Source organism: Bemisia tabaci, chromosome 3 (genome assembly GCF_918797505.1).
Source record: "Bemisia tabaci chromosome 3, PGI_BMITA_v3".
NCBI classification, from domain to species: Eukaryota; Metazoa; Arthropoda; class Insecta; order Hemiptera; family Aleyrodidae; genus Bemisia; species Bemisia tabaci.
The window spans coordinates 36,694,864-36,705,825 of NC_092795.1; the positions used below are offsets into that span (position 1 = coordinate 36,694,864).

Below are 10,962 nucleotides of genomic sequence, written 5' to 3' on the forward strand. Positions count from 1 at the left end.
TTATTTCCTATTGTAAACAAAGTAAGTGTCAGCTGAACTGTGGGAAAAAAAGTCCGCCAACATAACATTGCAAATTCTGGATTCTTAATACGTTCAAATCTTTGACTCATCCGAGACTCGTGCCAATTTTCCGCTGTGTTCATGATACTGTTTTTGAAATATCTTGAGCCCATTGCTTTATATCAGTGGGCATCAATGTGTTAACAATGCTGGTGAGCGACTGTTAAATGAGAGAACCCTCTGTCAACCTAACCATTGCACACTGTTACATGGGGAAGGTTTTCATTTTCACTAACAATAAATTCCAGTTTTGAAAAACTGCTCCTCAGCATATATGATACGAATTCATGCCCAACAACGATCCCTACTACTACATTTTTTAAATCAATGGGCTCAAATGCTCCTCTTTGTGAGCAGTAACTTGTAAACAGCAGTGTGACTGGTAGTATAAAATTGGCAACATGCTCTGGAAACCTTTTAATAACAAAAAATTAAAAATCCCAACATTTCAAATGTTAGGACCTTTAATTTGATTATTTATATTGTTTCTTGTGTAAAGCCATTATTTAGGGTCCACAAGTAGAAAGCAATTCGTAGGTATTTTAAAAGCTACATTTTTTTTGTCTTGTAGAAAATCGAAACCGGCATAATGTCTCAATGCCATAACGAAAACTTGAACAATTTTTGGTATAGCTACTACTACATCCAATTGATATACTAGTAGATCCCCTCCTATCGGTCCAACCAAATTTGTGCCATGCATTTTCAGAAGGATTTTTTGTAGCATTGTACGAGAACAAAGTTACAGTTACTCTGTTGCAGATCTATTGGAAGAGCCAAATAGGTTTTGAGAGGTATTATCATGTAATAATTATCGAGGCATTATCTTAGTTTCATTCGTAAAACATTCAATACATGCATTATTTTTCCATAAAAACATTCTAGCAGCCATTCAAGAAAACTTGAGAATTAAAATAAATTGTGAAACACCAGAATCTTTGTTTCCTCATACATGAAACTCTTCCCTGTTATGCTATAATCCTTCTTTTATTTTTTTTCTCAGGTTCAAGTATCAGTGTTCTTGAAATTGATCAGCTGTTCCTTGCAAACCACGATTCATCTCCAAGTTATGATGGTGCTCCCTGCCGTTTCCCCAGACAAGTTCCTTTGCCATATTCCAACAGATACGGACCTTTTTCGCAGGAAATAGAATCATACCCTCCAGATTTCAGTCGGCCTCCTCCTTGTAACCCTTTCCAATTAAAATCCTCTGAGTGCAACAAACGGCCAACCGGTCCCTCTCTGCCAACATTCTGTAGTAGTAATAGCTCTCTGAACCAAGAGAAAGCTGAAGACTTGCTCTGTCCACAATTCCTAAAAACAGACTCTAGATCATCTGTGCCGGCATCAGAACCTGAAATGAAGCCCCGAGTTCTTGAGGACATGTGGGATGTTCAGTCCATTAAGGCAAAATCTTCTGTAGACAGTATAGCTAGCACTGCCAGCGCAAGCGGTGATGGTAGTCAAGATTCTGAAAAATCTAAGGATCCCTTACTGGAGACTTGGCCGGCTCAACAAGAACCACCCAAAACTGAGATGGATGATGAGCCTACTGCACCTGTATCCTCTTCAAGTCCAGCGAGAGTTGATGCTAGAGACAACAGCAGTAATAAAGTTTCAGAAATTTCCTCATTGCCCCTTCATGACTCTGCTACTGGGGACATGGAGAATCTTAAAATTAAGGACTCTCAGCCAGATACTCAATCTGTTCGACAAAAACCTATTGGAGCTGATTCTCCCACCCCTCCGGTTTCTACTTCAGTTCATTCGAAGACCATGAAGAATTCTTCTCCTAACAAACCTAAGGCTTTCAAGAAGAAACTGAAAAGCCCTCTCATCAAAGAATCAAAGCAAGAAGACCAGTGTGTAAAAAATGAAACCGACTGCGAACCTGAGGGTAACTGGGACAATGAAATTTTGGGTCATGGAACAAAGATTCCTAACAAAACCTCATCGCAAAATCTAGAGGACATCAACAATCAGTGCCATGTCACCAACCAAGAGGATGAAAAAACTGTTAAATTGAACAAATCATTGAGAGCTGGATCCCAGAAACCTGTGGTCATCCCTTCAAAGAAAGATTCTGGAAGACAGGAGGGAAATCTGAAACCTCCAAAACATCGAACTTGTCTCAACGTAATTCGGGATCACATAAAAGACAACTCTCCATCAAATAAGTCAGCTAGCAACGCCTCTGCCTCATCAAAAGTTGTAGTGACAAGTAGCGAGGCAACATCTAGTTCAGTTAACCCATGCAGTCCAGCTCAAAGTGATAGCTCCGGGGATTCGTATGTTTCAACGCCAAAAGTTTTGAAAGTAAACGAAACTGATGTTTCTTCAGCAAAGTTTAATCAAAGATTTCGAGCTGTGGGGCAGCAAGGAAATAGTCATGCCAACAAGTACATGTCATCCAGAGGTAGAGGTGACAGACCACTAAGGAAAGTGCCTGCTCGTCATGCGACCCCTACACTCTTCCCACCATGTGAAAGAAAACTGCTGAATGAGTTCGAAACCCCGGAAAATCAATGTATTCCACAACATTCAAGCAGACCTCTAAGACAACAAGCTTTTGAGGATGCAGGAGATTCAGTCATGGAATGTGAGCAGATCGACAGTTGTGAATTGATCAATCAAGGAGATAATGGGTGCAAGTCTAATTTAGGTAATACTTCAGACTCATCGTTTTTGCAGGAGCAGGTTGGCCCCAGTGGAAATCAAACTTTTTCTGGAGATGCCTCCAAAACTATGCAAGTAACCGAATCTTCATCTGAAAATCAAAGTAGACTTGGAGATTGTGTCTCCAAATCAAATAATGAGAGTTTTTATCCCGGAAATAATGTTCTCACTAATGATCAAAGTGAAATTAACGCACCAGAACAAAAAGTTCCTGAAAGCTCTCATCTTGATCGTAGACTGACTCAAAACTCAGAAGGAATCAATGAAGATGAGGGAAATGTCGTGGTACCTAATGTGGGAAAATCTTTACAGCAAAGAGTTGTTGTAGATGATTCCTCATCTCATGCCAATTACTGCAGACCAACGATGCATGAAAGAAAACCTCAAACTGTCAGTTCAGAGACATCCGAGTCCACAAACTCCAATCCGAACCAAGTTTTGACTGAGGAAAGTAATGCCCTGCCACGGTGGTTTCCGTCGAATGATGCCCAACCAATACCAATGACAGCAGCCCTACTGATGCAAGTAAGTGACAATAATGAGAGGAGTAGAGTTCACTTTCCAGGGCATACGGAAATTCAAGGTGGAGATTATTTTCAGCAAGACAGCCATAGAGCTAATCATCCAGCGAATTTTGAAAGTGGCTGGAACCCTGCGGCCTATCCTTATAGTGAGAATCGATATTCTGGTGTTTCTGCCCAATTCAGAGAGCAAATTTATCAACCTGCGAATGTGTCTAATCCGCCCCATCATCAATCGAATCAGAATCGTGATTTCATGGAAAACCAAAGTTTTGAAAAGGAGACAATGGGCCAGTTACAGACACAAAGCCTTAATGATGAAAAGTTTTTTAATCAGCAGCCTTATTATGGCAATCAAGAAAGAGTGCTCACAGCAGTAACAACAACTTTCAATGTGCAATACCAACAAGCCCAGAACTTCTCACCTGCTTTTTGTAATTCTATGCAAGATCACATGAATATGCATTTCGAAAAATTCCCATCAATACCTAATTCAAGACTGAGACCAGCAGCACCCCATTTTCAACCAACAGAAGGTATCAGAAGAGGTAATTTTTATGGACCGCCCACGTTTCATGATTCGAGAGCGGCGGAAAGAGTGAATCAGCACTTTTCCCAGAGAGCCTTGCCGGAACCTTCTACGCAACGCAATTTGGTTGAAGAAATTTCTGAATCTAATTTCAACCATTTAGATTGGCCAATTTCTGGTGCACAAGCAAATTTACCTCCAGAACACATCAAATCACAATTTTCCAGCAGATGTAGGCGTAGAGGCAATGTTCACCAAAATTATAACTGCAGAAGTCATCAAGAAGTTACTCCAAGGGCTCTAGAACACCGAGACTACTCGCACCAAATACCCCAAAAGCCAGAATTCCGAAATTATCGTCCCCCTCAAGCTTGTCCAGCACAACCTGAGGGAGCTTCCAAAACTGCAAGATATATATGCCAACTTCTCAAAAATGTGATAGACACCCTCGAAAAAGGATTTCAATACTTCAATCTTGAAAATGTACAAACTGAGAAACGAGCTCTACATTCTGACCTAGATATTGCCCTCTCTCACGCAATAAAACTGAAGGAAGCTGTAGAAGAGGGTAACTTTGAGAGCATCATAATGAAGGAAGAATGTGAAAAGGAGGCTTTAATATTTGCCTCTCACTTTGTTGATAAAGATTCGGAGTCTACTTTTGAAAATGATCCAAATCACATTTTAGAACAAGAACCGAATTATCAGGATAATATGGATAGGGTAGGAACGTCTGCTGATAACGAAAAAAATGAGGTGCCAAAAACATGGAGCCATGAAAGCCACAAGAACCTGCATTTGGGAGAACTCAACAAACAAGTAACAAGTAACAAGTTGGTAGAAAGATCAGAGATTGAAAAAGCTGGTAAGATAAGCGATGAAAAATCCTATAATAATGGTCAAAGAAACAAGCTTCCAGAGCCCTGCAATATGAGATCCAAAGATGAGCTTCCTTTGCATCAAAAAGATGGTGGAGAAGCCCCCAGAAATGAGTCGCTAGAACATCACAATAGCATGAGTAGACCTCAAAACCACAAAGATATGCAAGTCGTGTCACCTCAAGAGTTTGATACGAATGTTCCTACGAATGAACTCGCTGTACTCCCCGAAACTTTAGAAGGAACAAAAGGCACTGAAGATAGTGCCGAAGCATTTCAATTACAACCCACAGCTGATGTCCCTACTGAAGAAACTTTCAAGGATTCTACAAAAATGGAACAGTCCGAAGGACATGAAAATTACAAGGTTCGATTGCATCAGAATTTTGAAAACTTTTCACCCAAATGTGAACACTTGATGCATTCTAAAATGACAGAAAAACCCATGAGCCAGGGAAACAAAAGAGTTGTTCAGTATCAGAAGTCTGGCTGTGGATTTCCGGAGAATTCTTCAAATATGAGAAAACCAGAAAGCAAAGCAGATTATGTGGATAAAGAGAATCAAAAGTCTGCAATTTCTCCCAGAAGCGAACCAGTGCAGTATCATGAAAAAATGAAAAAAGTAGAAAGTGACAGAGATGACAAAGTCACTAGGCATTGGAAGAGTAATAAATTCACTCCCAGAAATGCAACTTCAGCACGTTCTGATAAAAGGGGAAAACATGAGAACCTTGAAGCCACTTTGTCTGCCACAGGTAGGAAGAATTATTATCATGGTGGGAGAAATCAAGCAAATTCTTCAAACATAGGAAGAGATTTAACCTTCAAAGAAGATTCTGTTATCCCCTACCAAAAATCAAATAAATCTAAATCTGAAATTCAGGGTACTCAAGGACCTAGTGCCCGAGAACATCCCAATGTATCTCACAAAAATCGATATTTTAAACGTACCAAAAATGAGCAATTGACTGAAGGAAAGATGCAATTTAAAGTCGAAAGTGAAGGTCCAAGAAGTCCACCTGAAGGGAATGAGAAGGATAGAGTTAATAATGATCTAAAACAGCGTGACTTAGAATTTTCAGAGGGATCTGACTATCCTAAAAAAAGTGAATCGCCAAAAAATTCTGAATTAAGTGTTGAAACTACACAACATCCCTCACAACCTGATGAAAATACAGAACATGTTTCTCCTTCCGAGACACAGTATTTAAACATTGCTGGTAATCAACTTGTTGCGGATTGGGAAGAATTAGATGAGTTCCAAAAAAGTCCTCATGACAAAATTCATAACGAACAATTTTCCAAGAATCTAGTGAATTTTGAAGGACAAACCACTAATAGTCCTGTCAGTGATAAACAAAGAAATCAATCGTCTCTTGATGATGGAACTCAACAATACAGCGCCCCACTAATCTCAGTACCTAGAGAGCAATTTCAGTCTCATGCTCCGCATATTCCTTTTGAAGAATTTCAACAGTCAGAAAATACAGGGATGTTTAAATATCAGGAGAGACATCACTCTGGATTTTGGAAAATTCCAGAGGCGGCAAAAACTTCTAAATCATACATTGACTCTGTAAAGGCAGGATCTGCTACATCTAGCAATACCGATGATAGAGTCTTCATGGCCTCAAAACATGCTATTAAGGATGAGGTACCTAATGAGGTGGAACGCAGTCTCCAATATAACCAAGAAAATCAGAGGGCTTTCGAAAAATCCGATATGCAAGATTTTAAGCATCCAGGTCAATGGTCTGACTCATATGCAAACAGACCATCACATAGGCATTTGCCCCATAAAGCCAGAGATATTGGAGCAGAAAGTACAAACTGGAGGTCACAGCAATGTAACAACCAGATGCGGTATTCTTCCAGCTCAGAAGAGGAGTTTCCAGCCATAGGGGCACGCAGATCACGGAGAGGGAGACAAAGAACGAAAGAAGCCCACGAGCAGAGGTCAAATTTTACCATGCCAGTCCGTTCATGTAGTGCTGAAGGATTTCCCAGAATGCGTTTCCTATCACCTCCTGTTCCAAGTAAGTGCTCAGTCAGTATTATGTCTTTTTATTGTTCAGGTAGCATTCTAACTCGGTATATGTATCTGGTAATGAAAAATTTGTTTTCTGAATTAAGAGGCTGTACCTTCAGGGCCTCTCCCCTGCTGTGGAATAAAAATCACACGAGTAGGATTTACTCAAGTCCCCTCTTCCTCCCCATCATTCTAGTTTTTCCTATTAACAATTTTGCTAAAAAATGCTCCAGTTACCAAATTTCAGCGCTTGCTGTAACAGTAACCCACTTTTTGAATCGTTTTCATCCAAGCTACTAAAACCCAGTGCAGACGATTGTATGGGACTTTAATAGTTGAGTTGTCTCCACCTCATCACATTTCTAGCCTCTCTTTATCTTTCTCCTAAATATCATTCATCCCCATCTGTCATACTTCTTTTGTGACCATGTGTTCCCTATTTTGGATAAGTTTTTTGCTTTTTTATGTTCCCAAATGGTAGATATTATAGATGCAAAGCCGAAGAGCAGTTCACAACAATATTTATGTCCAAAGAAAAATAAGTAATAGAAATAAACTATGAAAGAGGGACTTTAAACATTTCAAAATTAAGGTATCACTGTTACCAAGCGTTCTTTGGCCTCCTGAATACAGTCCCAAAAATTATCTTCTTAAGCTTAATCCCAGATCAGCCTCTGAATAAGGAGACTTAAAAAAAGGAAGAAACAGAGAACTAAAGGTGAGTTAATTTGACATTCTTGGAGCAGCAGCAATATCAAATAAAACTCAAAAGATAAGTACAAACATACCAAAGGAAGATGGCCCTATGTGCTGAAAGGCTTTGGGCATTGTAAATAAAATGTTGCTGCATAATGGCACGTTTGTATTTATTCTTCTTTGTTTTATAGATGAGTTAGTTCCGTCAATGGAATGACACAAGAAACTTCACTTAATTTGCCTGTACAATGGTGGATAGTCCAGAGGTCTTGTGTATTTATGCAGTTAATTAAGAAGCTGGCCTTTTAATTGCATTGTGCGGAAAAGTAAATGACATGAGGTGGAGAGTTCCTCAATTTGTAGGGTGATCTGATTGGATTTATTGAAAACTTTTAAGTGCCACACAGCCTCAGGTGGTTATGGAAAGTTTTTTTCATAAGGGCGATAAAAGAAACATGCTTTTAAGTTTAATAACAGTCAATAGAGGATTCTTTTAGCCTCTTTGTTTAATTATTCTCCTCGCCTTTAGTATGATTTTTTACTTGCTCTTTTTGTTTAAGTTGATTTATTGTAAGTTATACTTGGTGTAAGTTGGTCTTGGTGTGAGACTCATTTATGGTTCTTCTGCTTTGCAGCTCAAACCAGACATTTTCCTGACCACGATTTTTCGAAAATCAAGATGGATAACTTTGAACTGTAAGTATTTTAGAATTTTCAGGAGTGTCTCATTTTCGTATTTTTCTGTAGTGTTGTTCAAAGATTGCTTGCGTTAGAGATATGAATGATCAGCATTTGATGATTTAGATTGTTCTGCTGAAAAGGAGTGTAATAATGGAATTTCTCAATCGACACCTCTGAAATAGTTATCTAAGTCCCAATCTCAATTGAAAATTTCAGAAGACATTCTAGTTCAAAAGTTAAATTTTTAGAAGTGATGTGATGATTGATATGATGCCAAATTTTTCTAACACTCCTTATTTTAAAGCACTCTCTAGTTATGGTGTCAGATGAAGTTAAAACAATGGGAATAATGAACCCTGAACACTAGTAGAGGCTTGAGAACTTTACGTAAATGTTGACAAAACTTTCAGAGGTTATCATAAAGTACGTTACCAGGTCAAAGCCAAAACATTAAGTGATACGGTCGGGGAGGAGCAGAGATCTTTGGCATTTAACCTGCCAATTGTATTGTGTTCTCGCCTGGACCTCTTAAACAGTTAGGTGCTATATCCTCAGCTCGTATGAACACAAAACTCTCCTTTCCTCCACATCTGTCGATTCTGTCTCATATTTGTCTGGCGCATTGAGGGGCTAGTTTGTCTACGTCCTTATTTTTAAATGAAAAGCGTTGTGTCACACCATGTGTTATTTATTCTCAATCCTCCTCTGTCCTGCCATCCTTCTTGATTTAGTCTCCTTTTGTATTTTAGAGAGAGAGGTCTTGTATCTGTGTATTCGATTGTGAATATATCGGCGCCTGCTGAAGGGAATCGCCTAATTTTTTTGACTTTTGCCCAATGATGAACTTTATAATTAAAGTTTAACAAAAATGAACTGAGAGCCCATTGAGCTCTCACTGGTTTGCAGGGTCCTTTTACTCAGGTTTTTTTAGTAGGTTCAAATCTAATTTAATATCCCTGACTACTTGATTTTGAAACTCATTCTTTTAGATAATTGTTTTGAGTATAATTTCTTTTCAAACTGGTATGTCTGTCTCTCCACAGGTTTTTCGGCTCTTCCTATGAAAACCCCTCACCACGACAAGATTTAATTCATCTGAACAAGAAAGGCCTTGGGATGGTCTTCAATCTAATCAAAGAGAAGCTGTCTAAAGAAGAATCTTAGAACTTAAGCCTCCTTTTCAATTAACTTTTCTTCTTCTTCTCTCTATCTTTTAAAATTGACTTCCCTCTACTATTTATTTTTCTAATTTGTATTATTGCATTTATTTATTAGAATAATGATTTTTTATATTGATTTTTCTTTGTTGTTGTACTGACATTCTTGTTGTAATTTTTGAGACTGTTTGGTATCAATATAGTATTTTGATATCTATTTATTGTTTAGAAGGAAAAACCTATTTTTATAGTTACCTTTTCTTTAGTTTTCTGCTTAATCTGCTAAGTAGTCTTTCCTCCTTCTTTCAGGATTTGATATTGACATGGAACATTGATTCGCAGCCAAAATAAATATTGAACTTTATAAGTAGCTGTCAATGCAAAAAATATTCAAGAATAATTTTTCTTTTCCTTAGAAAACAAGTAGAAAAAAAACCCTATCTCTTCTGTGCAGAACTATGAAGATTGTATTTTGGGATTATTTTATTAGAATTTTCACGTTTCAGTAAAATAGATGTTGCTCATAAATAACTCATTGCCTCAGTGATTTCAAATTACATACTTTTGTCAGAGTAGATTAGAAAAGTATTTGTAAACTGACATTTTAGTAAGTATAAGAGTAATGACTATTTTATTTAATTCAAAGATGATATTGTATATTTTGTTTCTCTGATCTTCATTGTTCCCCACCTAATAGTTTATTTTTTACATTGTTTCTTGCTTAAAAATTGGACAATAAAAATTTTAGTTTCTAAGTATCGATTTTTACCCTGTCCATCTTCTTTGTTTGATTTATGGCAGATAGACTGATGCTCCAAAGTCGAAGCCAAGATAGCTTATGAGCTGGTCTTGCTTTCGTTTTAAAGCTTGCAACATTTCAATCAATTAATACGAAAATCATCTTATTTGCTTAACAACTGATGAAGATAATGAGAGTTTGAATGAAGGAAATGAAGCTGCCGCCTACACTGCCGTGCTAAGGAAGAACGCCGTATGAACATTCGAGAGTTGCCAAATTTCCCTCGATGAAAGGTTAAATTTTGAGGAAAGTTATGAATATTTTTCCGAGAAATTTTCAAGAACTTTCGGTAAAATTGTGAACAAAATTATCTGAAAAATCGGAAGAAAAATCTCTACAAATTTTCCCGAAAATTCGTGATTTACCAATGGAAATTTGGCAACGCCTGAAGGTTCATACGGCGTTTTTCCTTAGCACGGCAGTACAGGCTTTTAATAAGACTTAAATCCTCATGAAAAAGTGCCATTATCAACCATCAATATTGACTTTCGTTAATGACGAGGTAAGCCTGCTTCTTGTAGTATGGACCACCATAAGCCAAGTCTTCTTTTCTATAAATTTCACCATGTAAGTAAAGACCTTTCTACGATCTTTGACTCTTAAAATGAAAACTTGTGACAGTCTTGCAGCGGCAACTTCACTTTCTCCAGTGTCGAGGCATTTTCCCCAACCCTAATAATTTTGCGAAAAGTAGGTAGAGGAGTTTTGCTGGGAAAATTTTTCCTCCAGCTAATACAATGCGTTTTTTCACTTTCAAGAGACTTTGCGCTCAGAATCATTGGTGAACGGAATTTTTATCAGAATTCGTACCAAAATAACACCGAAAAGACGGAGATTTTCAAATTCAAAATTCTTGAAAAGTCAGGGAATTTTTGAATCAAAGAAAACTTGTCACCTGCTAACAGCGACGATCATTGATCACGATAGTCGTGATTC

General features: G+C 37.9%; 1 protein-coding gene across 1 annotated transcript in view; it reads left to right on the top strand.

Moving 5' to 3' along the window:
* The window catches only part of LOC109032914 (uncharacterized), a 28,958-nt gene extending 18,976 nt beyond the window's left edge, over positions 1–9,982 (top strand). Inside the window, exons 5-7 of the mRNA XM_019045261.2 lie at positions 1,064–6,700; positions 8,025–8,085; positions 9,114–9,982. Coding sequence (XP_018900806.2) covers positions 1,064–6,700; positions 8,025–8,085; positions 9,114–9,234 — 5,819 coding nt within the window. The 3' untranslated portion in view covers positions 9,235–9,982. The remainder of the gene's footprint in view (positions 1–1,063; positions 6,701–8,024; positions 8,086–9,113) is intronic.
* The last annotated feature ends 980 nt before the right edge of the window (positions 9,983–10,962 follow it).